The sequence below is a fragment of the Amphiprion ocellaris genome, chromosome 14 (assembly GCF_022539595.1).
Source record: "Amphiprion ocellaris isolate individual 3 ecotype Okinawa chromosome 14, ASM2253959v1, whole genome shotgun sequence".
NCBI classification, from domain to species: domain Eukaryota; kingdom Metazoa; phylum Chordata; class Actinopteri; family Pomacentridae; genus Amphiprion; species Amphiprion ocellaris.
This window is the reverse complement of record NC_072779.1, coordinates 2928066-2949001: the sequence shown is the minus strand read 5'-3', so window position 1 is coordinate 2949001 and position 20936 is coordinate 2928066. Positions and strand designations below refer to the sequence as shown.

Genomic DNA, 20936 nt, shown 5'->3' with positions numbered 1-20936 from the left:
CCTCAAATTTGGAAAGAAAATTCTAGTAAATATTTTCAAATAATGAGTAAAAATCTTCCAAAAATATCTAAAGTGATTCCATATATATCAGTAAAACTTCTAATATTCTCTTAAAAACATTCACAAAAAAATCAACCAAAATCCAGCGAAATTCGCTGGATTTTGGTCGATTTTTATGTGAATTTTCTTAAACATTTTTTTCCACCAAAAAATGTTCAAAGATTTCCCAAAAAATGTTGAAAATGTGGACATCAGAAGTTTCACTGTGAAAATGTTTTTTTTCCACATTTTCAAACTTTAAAACGGGTCAATTTTGACCCGCAGGACGACACAAGGGTTAAGCTCAACATTTAGGCTGCTGATCTTTTCTCCAGGGCGACATCAACAAACTGGAGAAGAACAACAGAACGCTGGAGATGCAGATTGAGAAAATGTCCAACGGCTGCGACAAAGTCAGCCTAAATAACAGAGAAGACATCAGTTTACTGGAGGAGGACATACGGAAGATCACCGTCAATATACAAGTAGGTCCACAACAAAATCGTATTTATTGTTTTTTTTACTCGTTTTCATGGTTTTACCCTCTTTTTTTCTTAATTTTGTTGGTTTTATTATTCCATTTGCATCCATTAGTGTTTGATGTATTGATTTATTTTGTAAATCTTGTACTTATGCTGCTGTTCTTTCTGTTTCCTGACCGACCTTTTGTTGTTTAATGCTCTTCCTGAGTATCGTTTCTTCTATATAAATAAAGTTGTTCTTCCTTTCTGTACATGATCTGAATGACTGAAGTGTCTCTGGTTGTTTTCTCCCATCAAGGTGACCAATAAAGAGCTGGTTCTGTTCCAGCAGAAATTGGAGGAGGAGGTGAAGAAGGACCAGAGGGAGAAGAAAGCCAACCAGGAAGTCCTGAAGGCCCTGAAGCTGGAGATTGAAGATCTGGTGGAGAAACAGGGGAGGTAAGAGCAGGAATCAGCTGCATCTACTTATTTAAACTTATTGGTCGCAGGACTAAAACAACTCATGAAAGCACCTCAGAAACTCCCAGACTCGATGCCTAATGTGGATCCATTTTCTGACAGTTCTTCGTGTTCCTTTGACATCAGCTTGATCCATTATTGATCCGTTCCACTTCCACGAGCTTCTGTACATCAGTTTGTTAAGAGTTGTACCGCTAGTAAACCGTCTGTGGTGTTACTGAGTCCAGTGAGCCTCTGCAGAGATAAAATAAAAGCAGACGTCACCTGTTGGACACCAATTATCAAAATTTGTTTGTTGTATTTGTGTTTTTTTTCCATGTGTAGTCTCACCCGGAGCATCCGAGAGAAGAAATCCAGCTACGACGCCAAGTTGAATGATTTCTTAGAGCAGGGGTAAGTGGTGAAAAGTGAGAGATGAAACATGAACTATAAACACACAGGATTGTTTCCCTCACTTCATTTTTATTGTTCCAGCAGAAATCAGTCAGAAGCTGAGAAGCTGAGCCTGGAGGATGAGATTAAACGCTGTAAAGCCTTGTTGTCTTCAGCCAAGAGGAGGTCTCACACAGCTCAGGTAGGTCCTACATCTGCACCATAATTAGACAAGTTCTAATCTAACTATGTCATTCTGGTTTAGTAGGATAGGATCTGAAAGACTCCACACCCGGTCTTTTAATTGTAAATATCTCTGAGCCTATTCAGAAAGGATTCCTTCTAGCCCAGTATGAGCAGGGGGATTGGTAGCGTTGTAGCCGATTGTTGTTTTCAGACAGACTTGAAACTTGTGAAGGCATCCTGTAGCTCTGCTTGTTTCTGTCCTGCAGCTGTTGGTAATGGAGAGCAGCCATGATCAGGGTTTGTACGGACTCTACAGAGAGCAGGCAGACGCCAAGGCTTTACTGACCAAACTGGATGAAGCAAAACACAGGTGAGAGTCAAATTTAAAAAATAACAAAGTATTAAGTTGTTCTGAACTGGCTGAGAGAAGAAAAACTCTTAGAAAAGATAGACTATAGATAGATAGACTATAGATAGATGGATAGACTATGGATAGATAGATAGACAGACAGACAGACAGACAGATGATAGATGGATAGACTATAGATAGATAGACTATGGATGGATGGATGGATGGATGGATGGATAGATGGATAGATAGATAGATAGATACACTATATATAGACTATAGATAGATAGACTATAGATAGATAGACTATAGATAGATCTATAGATTGATACTTTATTCATCCAGAGGGAAATTCAAGCCAGACCTACTACATCTCCACACTTCATCTTAGATTTCTGCCATCAAATATGATCTGTAATTTAAAATAAGTTTATAGTGTAACTATGGAAACAGTGTAACTTCAGTTTCCTCATCTACCAACATGGTGCTCATCAGCTACGATCAATCTCATGTCGGTCATATCAGTGTTTTGGTTGACCTTCAGGACGCTTGTCTATGAATTATGATCCACCATTTCTGAATGTTACAGAGAACCTTAAAGAAGATCCTCTGATTTAGGAACTTTTAGTGCCATTTACGACAACTACCAGTTCTAAAAAGAGATCATTTGTGAACGTGACTACGGATGGTTTAACGTTTCATCATCATCATCTTTGCAGAAACCCAAACCAGGATCTGGATTTAACCAGGAACAGCTGTAGAGCCAATATTGAGGAGATACAAAAGAAAATCTCCACTGCTGAGGTAAATGAATCTGTTACCTAAACCTGGAACTTTGATGCCAAATAAAAAACTAGACAGCTCAGGATTCATGCAGGAACCTAATCAATAGATCTTTAACACACTGTGAAGAACACGTAGAACTGCTACTGTTTGAATGGACGTTTCTCCACATTATGATGCTAAACTGAGAATATTTGTTGTTTTTTGTGTGGAAACTATATAAAATGAAGCAAAAAAAGCCTGTAGTGAAGCACCAGTGGTTTAACGTGGTTTAAATCCAAACTACTGCAGTGATGGTCTGACTACCTTTAATTTGCACTCTTTGGTTTCTTTATTCAAAGTTTTTCACTAAATGATTCCAAACCTCAGCATCCACAGTAAGATTTGTTTTCCGGTGTTTCACAGCGACTCTACAAGCAGCAGATAGATCAAGTGAAGAACGGCAGAAGAACCAATGAGACGCTTCCAGTTAACAACCAGCCTGAACCTGCAGCTTCACCAGTAAGACCAGAGCAACACCTTAGATTGGTAGTAACAGTAAAAATATGAGGATGTGCTGCCTTTTAACATTAAATTCCTGTAGGTTTAACCTTATTTTATTTGTGATGAAGCAGTTTATTACTAGACTGGAAGATCATAAATGTTGGAATTATCATGACCAAATATCTAAGAGAGACATTTTTACTAAATTTACTAAAACAGTTGATGATCTGAAGGTCATAAATGAGTATATGTAAACGAAACATGACAACTGAAGTGAAAGTCAATATTAAAGACAGTTTGCAGGAAGATATTTGTCTTCTAACAGTAGAATCTGTCTCCTAGAAACTAGATATAGCAGCAACATCAGCTGTAATTAAGTCTCAAGCATTTCCGAATGTCATATCCAGACTAATCTGGGCGTATTTTGAAGGTTTTGGCTAAAATGTTTTCATCGGGCTCTACAACGACAAACAAAAACTTGCCTGTTGTCTGGTTAAACTACTGTCAGCCTCAGAAAAGTTGTGTTTTTGACGTAATAACAGATTGGTACTTCTTTATTCTTGGTGATTGTGATGAATTCTGAATTTCAAATGGTGGCTGGGAACATTAACGAGGAAACTGCATCAACTATTGGTGAGCCTGACATAAAATTTCTTTTATAATCGCCCGGGGATCGATCCTAATAACCCTGTTTCCTTGAAATGATGCTTAAATACTAGAGCTCAACTGATGATGAATTTCTTGAGGGCGTCAATCTTAATTTTAGGGAGTAAAAAATTGTGATATTGATATTTGTGGAGCCTTTCAGAAGAAATGCTTTTACTTTCTCTGACTCCTCGAGAATTTCAAGAGAAGGACTGAATGTCTTTCCAGATTTTAGACAGAAAAATGAATATATAAAAGTTAGGGCTAATGTTTGGGCTGTTATTTTAGTGTTCAGATACACGTTTAACAACATTTAGGTATCAGATTGGACAAAGTACCTGCAGATATCCAGTAGTAAATGACTGTTATATGTTAATCAGGACATCCCTGGTGTTTACTTGGATGTAATGTAATTGTAATGTTGCAGCTCTCTGCGGCCGCCAAAGAGTTTACTCCCCAGTCTTCGGCTCAGACCTCCCACAGCGCCCCCTCACCCGTCCAGAAACCTGCTCCTCCTGCAGCTCAGGCCCCGACTGCCCAACGCAAACCTCCACCCAGAACCATGGAGCCTCCTCACAACACCGTGTTTGAGAAAGCCATGGAGAGCCTGGCCACCATGTTCCCTGACTACACGAGGTAACACTGCAGGAGTACTGGAATAACTTCACTGGCTCTTCAAAGGTTCTGATGCCTCACATCAACTAGATATTCACATGTGGATGACGACGATTGGAAGTAAATAAAGTCAGGGAACACGACAGCCCTGAGAATCTGGAGATTAAAATGATTCCTGTTTGTGTTCAGGCCAGACTTGATGAGGTTTGTTCAGGAGCTGCGTTCAACCAGCGGAGGAAATCTGAGCAACATGACGTTACAGGATGTTGTAGGAGGAGCCACTCAGCTGATCCTGGACCACCAGGTAAACTTTCTATTTATTTATTATGAAAGAAGGGTTTCTACACATCTAAATGTTAGAGAAGTGATCACAAGGTGAAACGGACTACAGATTTTGTTTATTGTGCGTTTCCATACATAAATACAAAATAATGATACTCTTGAACTGGAACAAAGTCAGAGATAACATCTCATTATTTAATGAATAAATTAAATGGTTAATAAATAGGTAATAACACCAATCACACTGCTAAAAAAGTTTAGTTAAAACTGAATCTTAAATATCAACAGAACATCAGCAGCAGTAAAATACTCATCCAGGAATGAAGCAGTTGGACTCAGAAACACCAACAATATGGATTTGATATCAAAAAACACGATTATTTTCTTCTCCTATAAAGATGACCCCGTTGGTGAGATTATAAGATAAACTTCCATCTTCTGACTGAAACTCTTTGTTGGATAGATCATCATCATTATTGATGTGTTTTCTTTGAAACGTGTATTTTAACTAAGTCAAACTATAAATTGTACGTTTGTGCAGCTTGTTGTACTGCTACGTGAAGTTGTTGGATTCAGTCAGAATTAGTTTCTCTGGTTGACGTCCATTTTTAAGCTCCTTCTCTTGATGCTTTTTGGCTTCTGGTCTGTTTCTGAAGTTAAAAAAAAAGGATTTTAAATACCAGGAGCTAAAAGACACAGTGAGCAGACAGAATAACACCAAAACACTACAAACACAAAGAAACAGTTCAGTTTGGCATGGATGGATGGATGGATGGATGGATGGATGGATAGATAGATAGATAACATTTAAAACTAATAGTTGTGTTGTGAACAGACTTGTATATTACTCAGATAAACGCTGTCTTGTGTTTGACCTCTCAAGTCTTTGCAACAAGAACCTTTAATGTTTGAACTGATCGCAGTCCTTTAGAAATAATAGTGGTGCCTTTTTTTTTACTTTCAGGAGCGGCTTAATTCTGCCAGATCCAACATATTGGGTCGTGGGAGTCCAGCTCAGTGTCCGACCCCCCCACTGGTGAACCCAGTCTGGCAGCCACTGGAATCCCAGAGAGCCCCGAACCCCAACGCAGTGAGTCCAGCATCATCCACCAGCAGCCCAAGTTAGGCTTGAAGCAGCAGAGTGTTGCATCCTAAATATTATGAAAAAAGATCTACTTTATCATTTAACTGCTGTTTGTATCCGTCTACGGAAGCTCAGAGCACGTATTATTTAACTTCGGTGTACAAAACGTGACAAATAGATTAACCATTTTCATTACGATTTAGCAGAATTTACTTTAATGTTCTACCAAGGGAGGACAGGGCAGTTACAATAGTAAGAAAGGAAAGTAAAAAAATGTTTTTATAAAAAGGACTGACTCTTACTAATGACTCTACCATCTGCTCATAAGCACTAAACTTAAAATATGAAATGAGTCTTACAGGCAATTAGTCTTAAATGAAATCATCACCTCAGTTTTTACACTCCATCCTGAACATCTGGGCCAAGTTTTTGTGGCCAACCAACAAACATTACCATCTTCAGGAGGCTAAAAACAAAGGTTCCTACTGCGATCAAGTATTCAGTCTGTTGTCTCCTAATCCCAACCTGCTAAACAGGTAACCTTTAACACGTCAAATATTTAGTGCATTGTTGGGGCCCATTTGCAGCTGTGGATTAATCTACATTTGGTGATCTGTTTCACCAGCTAACTATATTCAATAATAACGTCGTGTGTGTGTCCTGACTGCAGCTGAACATGGAAGATCCGTGCATCATCTGTCATGAGGACATGATTCCAGAGGAGACCTGTGTGCTGGAGTGCAGACACAGCTTCCATAAAGAGGTGAGCAGAAATCCCATAATGCTCCTGAACGTTTTCCATCCAGTGTCCACAACAAGAAGGATGTTTTGTAAATGAGGTTTTAACCCTCCTGTTGTCCTCATTTACGGGCACCAGAAAATATTGTTTCCTTTGTCTGAAAAACACAAAAAATTCTGCAAAAAAATTCCAGAAATTTCTGAAAATTTGCAAAACCTTCAGGAAGAAAATTCTCATAAATATATTCAAAAATGAGTAAAAAATTTCCAAAAAATGAGTAAAAATATCTAAAGTGATTCCATATACAGACCTGATCAAAATCTTAAGACCAGTTGAAAAATAGAGATAAAAGAGCACTTTGTCTCTCTCCCCCTTCTTGCTTTTGCATATTGTAGCTCTACTTAAAACCTCATTAAGATCCAAATGTGCAAAAGGTAAATTCTAGCTATTTTTCAACTGGTCTTAAGATTTTGATCAGGTCTGTATATCAGTAAAACTTCTAATATTTTCTTTAAGAACATTCACATAAAAATCAACCAAAATCCAGTGAATTTCGCTGGATTTTGTTTGATTTTTTGTGAATGTTCTTAAGAAACATTTTTAACATTTCTTTTTTTCCACCACAAAATGTTCAAAGATTTCCCAAAAATGTTGAAAATGTGGACATCAGAAGTTTCACTGTGAAAATATATTTTTTCCCCACATCTTCAAGCTTTAAAACGGGTTAGTTTTGACCTGCAGGACGACATGAGGGTTAAACTTAATGTTAATTGTGCTGCATGTATTATTAGAAGCACTGAATGTCAACAGACCACCAGCATCTGGGGCCAAAACAAACATTCCTCAGTATATAGTACAGTACAGGGATATTGTTCAAACGAGTTTTTCCTCACACAACAGTCAGAGTTGAGGAATAATACATACAGAACCTTTAACAAACAGTTAATTCGTGATGATCTGCAGAGTGAATCCTACATGTACAATAAGTTGTCTAAGTTCTAACCTGCTGCTGAAGTGAAACAACACAGCTCCAGTTTTAAAGCACCGTGTTGTTTCTGTTTGTGTTCAGTGCATCAAGTCGTGGCTGAAAGAGCAGAGCACCTGTCCCACCTGCAGAAATCATGCTTTGCTGCCTGAAGATTTCCCCGTGCTGCCTGGCAGGAGACGCCCCTGATGTCTTAACCCTCCTCTCTGATCTTTACTTTTAGCTTTTAGCTTTTATCTTTCTTTGAAAACGTTGACCTGTGCAAGGAGTCACCAGTTTATATTACGAGGAAATAAAACTGTCCTGTGTTTGAACTTGTTTCTGTTCTGTTTTTGTCACACAAAACTCCCAATAACCCTAACAATAACATTCTTTTTGGACTATGATTTTGCTAAGATATCATGAGTATGAAAATCAGGTTTTGTACATATATAGTATAGGACATGGGGTTTTGTACATATATACTAAAACTATGACTTTTTTGTCACATTTTGGATGACATCCTATGACGGTTTTTTCAAAATTGTTTTTCAGGCCCTTTTGTTGGTTTTATTCAGTCAGTCAGTAGAGAGGAAGACCTGCAGTAAAGGGCCATGAGCTGGAATGTGTGTTCAAAGCTGTGACAATGCAGCGATGTTCACTGCTTGTCTGCTCCTCCAGCTGCCAAAAATAATGGATTAATCCTGGAAGACTGATGATGAAGCGTTTTTGTCCTTATGAAAGTAACACTGAGACCAAAACGACCAACCAAACCCACAGAACACCTGGAGAACACAGACCAGCAGCTCAGAGTGACAGCAAATTACTCACTGACTTTGAAGACATCATTTTATGAAATATAGGGTTGATTGAGAGCAAATGTTGACCTTTTGGTGGCACACAAAAGTGCACCAATTCAATATGAAAAGTTGGATACCGACCTCATTTATTGGATCGATATATCAGCCTCAGTGTTTCTGACTTTTGTTTACATCCACTCAGTCATTACAGGCTGCAGCAGTCATTTCTGGCCTCATGTTACTTTACAGCAGTGGTTCTCAAATTTTTTCTGTCGGGCCCCCCTTTGGAGGACAAAAAACTTCCGTGCCCCCCCAAGAACTTTGTGCGTAAATATATATATATATATATATATTATATATAATATATATATTACATATTTTTTATATATATATCTATATATATCTATATCTATATCTCTCTCTCTCTCTATATATATATATATATATATATCTATATATATATCTATATATATCTATATCTATATCTATATCTATATCTATATCTATATATATATATATATATATATATATATATATATATATATATAAAAGATCATTATTATTATTTATATCTATGGCATATACAGTCTATGGGGCCAGCACAATTTCAGTATTGTTGTACGCTGCGGAAAACAGGCCGACGTTAAAACAATAGTTCAGCTAACTAGTTCCGTGTTGAAGGACCTTTTCCTCCCAGTCCGCGGCCCCCTGATAGGCCTCTGCGCCCCCCCAGGGGGGGGCGCCCCACTATTTGAGAAACACTGCTTTACAGGGAGTGTTGTGCACTTATAAATGTAGGAGACTGGGGTGAAGCTTCATTATTGTATCAGGGGAGATTCAGTAGCTTGGATTTGTGCATCACAGTCGTTAGGCTTCACACTGAGTGTTGCAGCAAATGTCCCTTCAGTTGTTGTTGATGTTTTCCTCTGTGTAGAAACGCTGGAATGGCTGATTGATCTGATGGGACTAAATGAGTATATTCATGTTAGTGTAAGACAGGAAATACATGACAGTATAACAAAGGATGAAGCCCTGCAGTGCAGCTTGTGTCTGTGCTCTGTTTATTTCCGTCTCCTCTCCATAGAGACGGAGTGTTGCAGCTCGCTGATGTTCATGATGTTCGTGGTCTACATGCATCAACATGGTCTCTGCTTATGTAACACCTGCTGAGTGATAACGGTGATGGTGTAGGTCAGTCAGGTTACTACGGACGGTTTGGCTTCAAGCTGCAGAGGAAGAGAAGGAGGCTGAACAGGTTCTCAGAACAGTTTTGCTCCTTTTTACTCACTGTGGCTCATTTTTCACTGCATTTTAAAGTCCAGCACCTCGATGGAAACTGAAAAACCATGACTAGAAGAAGAGAGATGTTCTGTGCAATAAGACATGATTATAATGCCATAAATCATAAAAAATAAAAGTTGCATTTCTCTATTTTTCAAAAATTGAAAAAAAACTTCAAATGTAAACTGCAAAACACTAGATGCTACATAAATTTTACTGTTTACATTTTTGTATTTATTTCCACACTTGTCTTCTCTTTGCTTTGTAACAATGCCTGCAGTTCAGCCGAGTTTTTGTTATGTGACCGTTGGGTGCAGTTGACTCAATTATGGCTTCACAGTTGTGTTTTATTTAGGACTGGGCCTTCAACGTGGAAATTAAGACTGATTAAGTAATTACAGAAAAAAATAACATGTTAAAAAAATAGCACCTTTCTCAGCTCCCTAATTTCTGGCACATCGGTAACACTGATGAACACTCCAGCCCAGTAGGTGGCGGTAATGAACCTGAAATCTGTTTGCCGGCCACGATAAAGAATGACAAGTCTGACCAACATGGCAGCTCGGCCGCAAACTTTGCCTTTTATTATGAAAACTGCTCAGCAAAAAGTATTTCTGAAAGCATTTGAGGAGAGAAATAAGCTGCTGAAGTTTCCGTTCAGTGACAGCTAGTTTAAGCATTTAATGAAAGTTTCGCAATACGTTGGACCTCCGCTCTCCGCGCATCATTAACATAAATAAAACTACTTTATGCAAATGAGCATGCATACATTTAGCTACGACAGTCCTGGTACCGGCTAACAGTGTAGCCATCCCATAATAGATCACTGTTCAAGACATTAAAAATGCTTGAGTTTCCAAAAAGTCCTAAAATGTTGAATATAGTCACTAGAATTGCACTTTGCAGTAATCTGTGAATGTAGACAGATGAAAAATGCAGATAAATAGAAACATAAACAGTTCACATATTTGTCTATTCATCCATTCAGTTGTCAACCAAAATTTATTTGAATTAAAAAACTTTGCTTATTGTGTCAAATATTGATATTTAATACATTTCTAAAAATGCAATTAATCACGATTAATTACAAAGTCTGTAATTAATTAGACTGAATTTTTTTAGTCACATTACCCACTAGTATTTTTTTACAGAATCTTTTTTTGTTTTTGATAACTGTTTAGAAGCAGAATAAAGTGATTTTGATGAATTATCACATTTTTAGATTGAGATTTGGTTCATTTTGCAGATGGAAAATCCTACATTATCTCTGTTTCTGTCTGATGAATGGTGTCATGTTGGTGATTTATGTTTTCTTGATAGAACATATTCAGTGATGAGGTTTAGAGGCTCAGAGGGCCTGTTTGATAGTCTGAATGTTCTGTGATCACCTTGATTGTTTCCTTTGCTTCAAACAGCTCAGTTTTTGTTTTATTTTTGTATCCATCTCCATGTAAAACTTGTGCTTTGTGTGTGTTTCTAGATGGGAAAAAGAATATACAGCCAGGATGGACCTGCAGGAGAAGGTGGCTGAACTCGAAGAGGTAAACGTTTCTTGGTTTTAAAGATGCTATCGGCTTTTCTCCATATTTTTAAAGCAAAAAGGTTTACGGCGCTCCGATTCAAGGCATTCAGTTTTTCATGAGCAATATTCCAATTTCATGTCCAATATTTCATTATCATGTGTGACATTTCTTTACTGCCACAGTAAATTGCCAGAATTACTTCTAACTTTTCTATTTTACAACATTGATGGAGCTGACGTGTTTAATTTTCAGTCATGTCTCATTCTTGTAGCTTATTGCTTTTCTACTGGATATTTTGTTTTCTGAGCAATGTCTGCAAAAGAATTTCCTTCAGGATTAATAATGTTTTACCTTATCTTATCCTAACTTGTGAAAAACACAGACGGTATGTCAGTCTATAATTTTATTTAGCAGATGCTTTTATCCAAGACACATCTGAGAATAGATCCAACACAAGCAATGATCTAATCAGGAGAAAAATGAAGTTCACATGTGTTTCAAGTGAGTTTCTTTGCCACAGTGCTGATGAGAGGATGAACTGCAGCTGCGTGGGATGAGTTGAATGACCTGTGCAGGTGCAGCTCATTTGTAATCTCCTGCTTTAAAGGCCGGCGCTGCGGCTGTACGGATCATTCCTCCTGTCCAGTGTCTCCAGAGACTGAGCAGCTCGCATAGTTGGCATGTTTGTTAGTGTTTTTGTAACTAAAACCCTGCTTATCTACAGTCTGCCTAGTGTCTGCTGTCCGTCCTGGTGGAACTCCAGGAGTCCTCGTCTGTCCCCGAGAGGGTTGATGCTGCCTGGCCTCACTGTTCCCTCTAAGCTGCGCGCGTGCGCAGTTGCGCACTGCTGACACGGTCTCCGCGCACAGAAAATCTGCGCTGCGCACAAAAAAAAAATCCAACCTAAATTGTAAATAAAATAAACACGTAACAATTCATTCTGTGCTATTTTTCAATGTGAGTCAGTGAGTGACCGGTGACTGGCTGCTGCAGCCAATGATGCGATTCACATACGTATTTACCATAGACTGTATATAATGGTATTTACGCAGCCAATCAACGTTAGACGTCCTTATGTGCAGCCATCGTTGTTCTCATAGATATGAATGAGTAGATAGGACACGCCCCTTTGAGTTGCGTGCTACAGCGAGGCTAAGCTAGTGGGGGCAAAGTTTCAGTGCATTCTGTTGATGTAGACGGCGTGAAAACGGAAACAACAAGTATACCGGCTCACTGTGCTGCATACAATTACACACTACGTCGTACGATTGAGACAAGGAAACTTGGAATGACTTTTCATAGGTAAGAATAGTTTTTGGCTCTTTTTTCATTATGAAATCTTGTTGAGAGCTTCCAGTTTATGAGAGCTAACTAGTTAGCCACTAGCAAAACACTAAGGCGAGCTAGCAGCTTGACAAGCAAATACCAGACGATTAATAGTAGCTGTAGTATAGTTGTACAAGCAGTTGTAGTAATACTAAAAGTACAAGCAGCAGTAGTAGTATAAACAGCTGTTAGAGTTGTAGAAGTAGTATCAGCATTTGTAATAGTATTACAAGTTGTAGTAGCAGTGCCAGTATCAGCAGCAGTTAATGTACTACTAGTAGTAGTCACATTACTATTACTACCACCAATACTACCAATAGTAGTTATAAAGCCTAAATCATGTATATCCAGATTACCATCTATGTTCTTCCTCCAAACCCATTTTATGATTGGGATTACAGGCAATTCTTTATGACTGCTCTCAAATAATTGAAATGTTACTAAACAAGGTTATACTAATCAAATAAAATAGCTCTGGTCTCCAGTATATTGGCGAATTCGGTTCTTTGTACTTAATTTATTAGCATGATTTCTTTTTAATATGTTGTGTACAGACTTAATTACTTCTCTGTCTACTTTTCTTACTCCATGTAGGTTTCCCAGAGACTATGGGTTGAGGAGGAATTGGAAGTTTGTCGGCTTAGACCTGGTGTCATTCCATCAGTGTTAAACTTCCCGGCTCATCTTGGAAGAGTACGTGCCAGAAAGACCACGACCAAGCAGCCTTGAGATCTTAGACAGCGTCTCCCTGAGGTGGGTGTCAACGGTGTTCATGTTCAGGTCTGTGGTAATCCTGTCAAAAAACAAAACAGAAAAAAATCTAGATTATAAATCAACATGTAACCAAAGCACTCTGTGTATAACGCCATAGTATAGGATGGAGTTCAGAAAACGTCAAAATATAGTAAGCTTTACTCAAGAATAACATAATATGGCCTGTAGTTCATAGTACAGCATGTTGGCAAGAAAAAAAAAACAAAACATAGATTATTATGTGGTTCAAAAAGCACAAAATGATAGGATGTTGCCCAAAATTGTCATGTATGATATGTGGTTCAAAAAATGTCATTGTGCAGTATATTGTCAAAATAGTATGTAATTCATGATAACATCAGAGTATAATATGTCATCTAAAAAATGCCATAGAATAATAATTTCATTGCACAAGTAAAAGTATAGTAACTTTTAAAACTGTTCGAATTCTTATATGTTGCTAAAAAAAAACAAAAAAACTAAAACAAAAAAAAGGTCACAGTAATATGTCAATTAAAATAGCCTATAGTATAGCGTGTCGCCCAACAAACATCATAGTATAGCATGTCACTCTAAAAACGTCACAGTATAGCCTTTAGTCCACAGCTGTCAGTAGGTGAGGAGCAACACAAAAACAGTCCAAATGCTGGTTTCCAGAGGGTTAGACGAGAATTTATTTGAAAGAGTAAGTTTACAACAACACAACATGTGAGGGGGTTAAAAACAAATGGGTGTTAGTAAAATAAATCAACAGAACTAAAAGTGAACTTCATGTTGACATTGATGGGCATTCCAACCAGGAACAAAGTAAAAAATAATCAATACGAAAAAAACTCTTCCTGTTCACCTCTTAAAACCCAAAAACACACCACAGTAGCACCCTAAACTAAAACTACCAATGGGTTCCCTGTTTTCCTTTGTGAACTATTCAAAGGTCCCTCTCTATCTCCCCACACATCCACCAACCACTGGAACTCATCTCCAAAGTTCTGCTGGACCAGCTCAGCTTCCCCTCAGAAGAAGTGGCGCCACCTGCCAGATGAAGGAGCCTTTTGAGAGGCAGCTGGCATCGTGATTGGACTGTACTTTGGTCTGTTCCAATCCAGCTTCAGCTCCAGAGACGGCAGGCGGGACGAGTCAACGGAGGCCGGATGGACGAAGACATGAAGCTGAGTACAATCCAGAAAACAACAGAGGAGGAGTGCAGCAGCCCAGAGCCAGAACAACCAGAGTAGCATCGTATGTCTCTTAGAAAACATCACAGTATAGCCTTTGGGATGAAAAAACACCATCATATACATCGTATATTGTACAAATAACAAGTCAAAGGAAAGAGACATACATTGTAGAATTGTAGTAATTGTGGACTGACTGATTTACTGATTATCAGTATTTTATTTTTTACTGATTTACGGTAATAAATACATTTAAAAATGGTGCTACTTTGGCTCTGAACCTTTATCTACCTGTGGTCGCTCTGTCTTCTGGAGTGATTTGATTGGTTATACGTCACGAATAAAACTCCTTTAACTTAACATCTGTAAACAAAACAAAAACGTATCAACAAAGTTTTCTGTTAGAGTTTGTGTTCTTCTAAGTTTAACTCAAGATTTTAAATACTTTCATTTACTGCAAATGAATATCTACTCCAAATGTCTCACTAATAATCATTATCAGCCTTAAAAACCCACAAAGCACCCCTCTATACTGGACCACACTTAGTACAGTCCGGTTCCCCCTTCTATAAATCTGCTTGGAATCTTCCACTTCCTGTTTGTCAAAGTGGCCTTCTACCTGGACAGGTTTTGTTGGAGCTCATGCAACAAACATTTTGGGTAACTGCACTTTAATATGGATGGATGACACTGAATTAGAGTCTGTTTTAATGAGACTGAGTTAAGATGTGTAGCTCTGTCATTAAATAGTAAATTATTTCTCAGAATTCACAGAGAAAAGTCTGAAATGTTTGCTAGGTTAGCGTCCCACATGTTCTTTGGCTCAGCTAAAGCTAACTCTCTCCAACTTCTGGATCTCTTGAGTTACTTGTTGTTAAAATATCTTGCTAGAGGTGCTGAAGCTCAGAAAGTCTGAGATGTTTGTTCAAAATAAGCTCATTCTCAAGTCTTATCTGAACTGTCCTCTTTTGTTTGAACTTTCCCTAAACTTAGGAGTTAATGACAGAGCAGCACATCCAGACTCAGTCTCATTTATGTAGAGATTAAACTTCAGTGTCATTCATTGATGTTAAAGTGCAGTTTTTCAAATGTTTGTTGCACATGCTCCCAACCGAACCAGTCCAGGTGGAAGACGATGTGAAGAGAAAGCTCCAGAGGATGAATATCACACATTTACGTTGGAAATAAATGTCCTTTCATTAGATATTGTCATGCAAAAGTTGGATTTCCCTTTAATGATGTTTAAGTCTATTTTGAGTGTTTTGTTGATGTTGGTTTCTAAATGTTTTTTGACACTCGGGCCCAAAGATTAAAACCTTCTACGGCTCACAAGCTGCAATAATTCACACATTATCAACTATATTTCTGACTAAACTAAGATAAAAAGTGAAAAACTGCCTGATTCCTGCATCATGAATGTAAATCTTTTTGGTTTTTATGACAGTAAACTGAATATATTTGGGTTTGACATTTTATAAACCAAAACAAGAAATGAATTAGTGGAGAAAACAATCAACAGATTAATGGACAAAGAAAATGTGTTTTCTAACATATATGGCTGAATTACTCCAACATTACAAGATACATACAATTTAAATTCCATTTTATTTATATAACACCAATTACAGGTCAAATTGTCTCAAGACGCTTTATTTTTATTTTTTTTTTGTCATACTTAAAATATGACAAAGTAAGAAATTTAAAGCTCTTGACTAATCCAATTTATTATTTGGTTTTTAAGAGATTAATCGACAACAAAAATAACTTTCTCCACTAAAACTAATAAACATGAGGTCAAATAGAAGGAAGGTAGATATCAAGTTGAACATCTAGATGGAGGTTGATAAAAGTTGACCTTCCTTCATTTCTCTGGAGCGACTCCATGGATTTTATGGATGGTGGTTGAAGACCTGCTCTTCTAGTGGTCTTCCTTCTAGTTGCTGTAAAAAGTCAGTCCATCCTGGCCGACTTCACCACCTCTTCATGACAACTTGTTCTGCCTCCGACCTGGTGGAAACTCCAGAAACTCAGGAAAACCTGTCGAGACTCAGATTTTCGAAAAACTCGTCGGGCGGGGGAAGGTGTGGTGTGTGGTGGGGGGAGGTGGGGGAGTAGAGGGGGGAGGCCGCCACCCACCTCTCCGCCTACTCTCCGCCCTGACTCCACCCAGACTCCGCCTTGGCTCTGCCCATGTGGTCACTTCAGGAACTACGATGCCAAAGGGACGACGAATTTATTTCTTTTCATCTGATCTGTAGCTCAGTGAGTTAAGGATTTGCCTATGGAGCTGCAGGTCGCTGGTTCAAGACCAGACACTTCTTAAAGTTTTTGAAAATCGTGACAAAGACAAAGAAAGAAAAAGGCCGGTGGCGGGTCTCGAACCTGCGACCTTCCAGTTGGTAGTCCTCTTCTTATCCCCCTGAGCTACTCGCTCAGATACTAATTCTTCTTTTTTTTGCGCATTTATCATCTATTTTTTGTCGTTTTCGAGTTTTTTTTTTTTAACTTGAGTCTCGACGACCGTTTTTCTCAGGAGGTTGGACTTCAGCCTTTGTGCTGGAGGGTGGAACCCTCAGTTCCAAGACTTTCCAAAGCCTCCACACCTCCCGAGTCCTCAGGACCTGAGCTTTCACACAGTCTGAGGGCTGAAATTTTCTAAGTCCCACAGTAGATCTCTGTTAGATTGAACCTTCAGACACTCTGAGGACTGAAATTTTCTAAGTTCCTGAGTAGTTCTCTGTTAGTTTGAACCTTCAGACAGTCTGAGGGCTGAAATTTTCGAAGTCCCACAGTAGATCTCTGTTAGTTTGAACCTTCAGACAGTCTGAGGGCTGAAATTTTCTAAGTCACACAGTAGATCTCTGTTAGTTTGAACCTTCAGACAGTCTGAGGGCTGAAATTTTCGAAGTCCCACAGTAGTTCTCTGTTAGTTTGAACCTTCAGACAGTCTGAGGACTGAAATTTTCTAAGTTCCTGAGTACTTCTCTGTTAGTTTGAACCTTCAGACACTCTGAGGACTGAAGTTTTAAAAGTTTCTCAGTACTTCTCTGTTAGTTTGAACTTTCTGGTTAACAGAAGCCTTAAAACTTGTGACCATGAGTCTTGATTTCACATTTAGATCATCCATCTGAGTTCTTCTCAGACCTTCACCTGTGGGTTTTTTAGAAATCCTCAACAAACTTTGATTCTCTTCACTGAACAGTAAAGTCTGTGGAGATCAGAAGGTAACATTAGTTTGATCGATGCCTTCAACTACTAGTAGACTTTATCTGGAAAGCAGTTTTCTGAAATGAGTTCTTAGTAAATCTGTCCACAATCAAACCAAGAACATAGAAAGAGGAAATGTTTGAAGAAACAACTTGATGTTTTCATTTCAGACTAGAAAACGCTTGAAGACTTTTATCTGTTTTTTCTCTTTTTCATCCTTTTATTGTCTCTTCTGTTTAATTTGATCTTCTAAAGTTTAACTGGTGTCTTTTCAAATGTTTTGTCTTTAGTTTGATTCTTCTTAAATGTTTAGTTTTGCTCTTTTCTCACCTTTTATTCTTTTCTAATGTCTGATTTGATTTTGAAATGTTTTGTCTCTTTAATGTTTAATTGTTGTTTTTTCAAATGTTTTATTGGCTTGTTTGAAAAATTCCTTTTTCTTTTCCAATGTTTAATTTTTTGATTAAATCTTTGTTAAGGTTTTTCTTTTTAAATGTTTTACCACCTTTTAATGTTTCATTTTCTTTTTAAATGTTTCATTGTATTTTCTGTTTAATTCCTGTTTAAAGTTTTACTGTCTTTAAGATTTAATTTTCGAATTAAACATTTAATTTTTTAATTAAATGTTTTGTCTTTTTACAGGTTTAATAATCTACTTAAATGTTTTGTATTTTTAAAAAAATGTTTAATGATCTAAAATATTTCATCTTTAATATTTAATATTTTTGTTTAAAAACATTTAATTTCATAATTACATGTTTTTTATCTTCCATTTAATTATTTAATTAAATATTTTGTCTCTTTAATATAATTTAATTGTATTTAATGTTCAATTTTCTTGTTAAAATTTTATTGTATTAAATGTTTTTTCCTTTGATTTAATTGCTTTTTTAAATGCAATTTATTTCTTTAATCTTTTTTTGTCAAGATTTTAACCCCAACCTTAAAAATGAAATAAACCCTTAAATCACAATGAAAATACTTCTGTTGTCACAATCATGAGTTAGTCAATTATTCAGTTTATCAATTCAACTTTATTTGTTTAGCACCTTTCACACAGATGACAAAACTAAACAAGCAAAGAGAAAAACTATGCTAAAACTATGATTAAAACTCAAAAACATTTTTTTAAAAAAGAAAAAGTTTTAACATGGTAATAAAATATGTTGTGTCCAGGGGATGGAGGGAGTTTATTGAAGTCTTCTTGGGCTCACATGGAAAATCATTTAAAATATAAACTTGATATTCAGTCTAAGGAAACTGTAGAGCGACAGAAGAACCAACAATATCTCCTGTTTTCTCCTTTAATGAGTCGACTCTTCTTGTGCTTTCAGACTAAAGAATTACAGACTCTTCACAACCTGCTCAAACTCTTGGTACAGGACCTCACCACACGGGTCAAGAAGGTTTCTGTCTCATTTCTACTCTGAAGCTCACCTTCTCCTGCTCAAACTGCTGACAAATGTTCTACTGCTCTAAAGTCTGGTCTCCAGAACTTCCTAAAAACTCTCAAAGTCTCTTCTGCTGCAGGTTGCTTTGTAGAACTGTTCCAGAAAACCTCACTAAACCGCATGGAGGGGCCTCAAGATAGTCGTCCAAATGAAACCGTACAAAAACCAAACTAACACAACCCAAACACTAAAGTCTCCTGCAGCCTAACAGAGAATCAGGACAGGAACTCTTACCTTCTGGACAACCAACGTTGGTTCTCAAACAAGAATACAGAATGTGTCTGACCAAAAACCTCTAAAGACTCACTACAGCCAAGATAAAGACACAACTCAGCTGTACCAAATCCACTAATCACTGCAAACATTAGCACCATGTGCTAACTGTGGCTAAAGAACCACATTTACCAAGACAACTATCCAGTACAAAGCCCTAAAACACACCAAGAAACACATTAAAGACGATTTTACTGCTGGAACTGCAAGCCAACGCCTAAAGAACATACTAAAGCAATGGAACCAAACCCAGTTCACTGGTGAAGAGAGACAGAGGAAATGTTTGGCTGCAGCTAAATAAAGCAGGAAGACACTGAGCTGCTCAGGTGTTCCTGATAGCACCAAGCTGCTCAGGTGTTCCTGATAACACCAAGCAGCCACCTGGACAGCCAATAGGAACACAGCTTACTGGAAGTCCAGAGGGCTGGCTTAGTGAAGGAAATTTAGTTTAAAGTTGAAGCAGAAAGTTAACAAAGAAAGTTGAAAACCACCTTCTGATACCTGAAATCTCTGAGTTTTCACACAAAGAACACCTGAACATGTCAAACTGGTTCCATAGTAGAACCCTCATTGTAAAAACGTCATAGTATGGTGTGTTGCTCAAAAAACATTAGGACCTGGCTGTCAGGGGACAAACATGTAAGAAACATGAGAACAGAGAGAACCCAACCAGTAGGTCACAGTTTATCATCATCTAATCATCTCCTGAAGTCCATATGGTGAGAGACATCAGTATCTGGTTGTTCATTTACCAGAGGATGCTTATAATCATGCTGATGTGGTCTGTACTCTACAGTATTTTAGTGACTCAATAAATGCCTAAGTTGTTTTTTTAAAATGCTTTTTAGTTTTTAATCAACATTTAATACCCTATATGTAATCAAAAATGTAAATATGTAAATGGCCTTTGCCTATCTTAAGAAAAATTCACTCAGAACTCTGATATGTTAACAGTACTAAATATATCAATAAATACATACATACACACATAAATAAGTTAATACATTAACTGTGTTAAGATTTAGATTTTAAAAAAAGTTGTTTATGTTTTTGCAGAATCCAGTATTGCTCACTGGTTGGTCATTACATTTTATTAGTTTGATTTCACTGTTTAAAATGATGCCACCTCTTTTCAGACAGAACCTGTGATAATAAAACAATACAAAATTTTTAGTTCCGTGTTAATAAAGCACTTAAAGCTTTAAGTATGGCTAAATGCTTTTTTCAAAATTAAATATATCACTCCTTAGGCGGTAGTGGCCCCAAGTTCAGTAAAGTTGGAAAGATATTCACAGATTGGGACTTCCAGCATCAATAAGTCATTAGATATAGGTTGTCAAAACATAAACGGTGCCTCTTTCCCATTGTTGCAAGGCAGACAATGTGCTACAAGCCCAGTTTTATCAAAAGTAGCTGTCTTTCAAGCTACAGGAATAACATTGGTGTCTATGGAGTGAACAGGGTCCGTCTGCAATTTGCAAAACCTCTGCAACAGTAAAGAGAGACAAATATTCAATAACTTCACTCTTATACATTGTAGTGTCACTAAAATCACTGCAGCCTTCAACTGGCTCCTGTTGACAAAGTGTTTTAACAGAAATGTAAATGCTGTAATTTGATTCTTTTAATGAACCATGTAACTTGAATGGATGTGATGCTGGTGTG

General features: G+C 37.5%; 1 protein-coding gene and 1 long non-coding RNA gene across 3 annotated transcripts in view; both read left to right on the top strand.

Moving 5' to 3' along the window:
• The window catches only part of ttc3 (tetratricopeptide repeat domain 3), a 42336-nt gene extending 34519 nt beyond the window's left edge, over positions 1-7817 (top strand). The window contains exons 35-46 of one of the 2 annotated variants that reach the window (XM_023261873.3): positions 375-524; positions 820-959; positions 1305-1373; positions 1455-1554; positions 1805-1908; positions 2607-2691; positions 3076-3171; positions 4226-4434; positions 4603-4717; positions 5660-5785; positions 6450-6542; positions 7588-7817. In XM_023261873.3, the coding sequence (XP_023117641.2) occupies positions 375-524; positions 820-959; positions 1305-1373; positions 1455-1554; positions 1805-1908; positions 2607-2691; positions 3076-3171; positions 4226-4434; positions 4603-4717; positions 5660-5785; positions 6450-6542; positions 7588-7692 (1392 nt within the window). In that variant the 3' untranslated portion in view covers positions 7693-7817. The remainder of the gene's footprint in view (positions 1-374; positions 525-819; positions 960-1304; positions 1374-1454; positions 1555-1804; positions 1909-2606; positions 2692-3075; positions 3172-4225; positions 4435-4602; positions 4718-5659; positions 5786-6449; positions 6543-7587) is intronic. The other variant, XM_023261875.3, reaches the window with a different exon arrangement.
• A 4434-nt stretch (positions 7818-12251) lies between these two features.
• On the top strand, positions 12252-14603 carry LOC129350526 (uncharacterized). Its single transcript, XR_008603962.1, has 3 exons — positions 12252-12388; positions 13007-13165; positions 14100-14603. It is a non-coding gene; the product is annotated as an uncharacterized LOC129350526 (long non-coding RNA).
• Positions 14604-20936: the final 6333 nt, after the last annotated feature.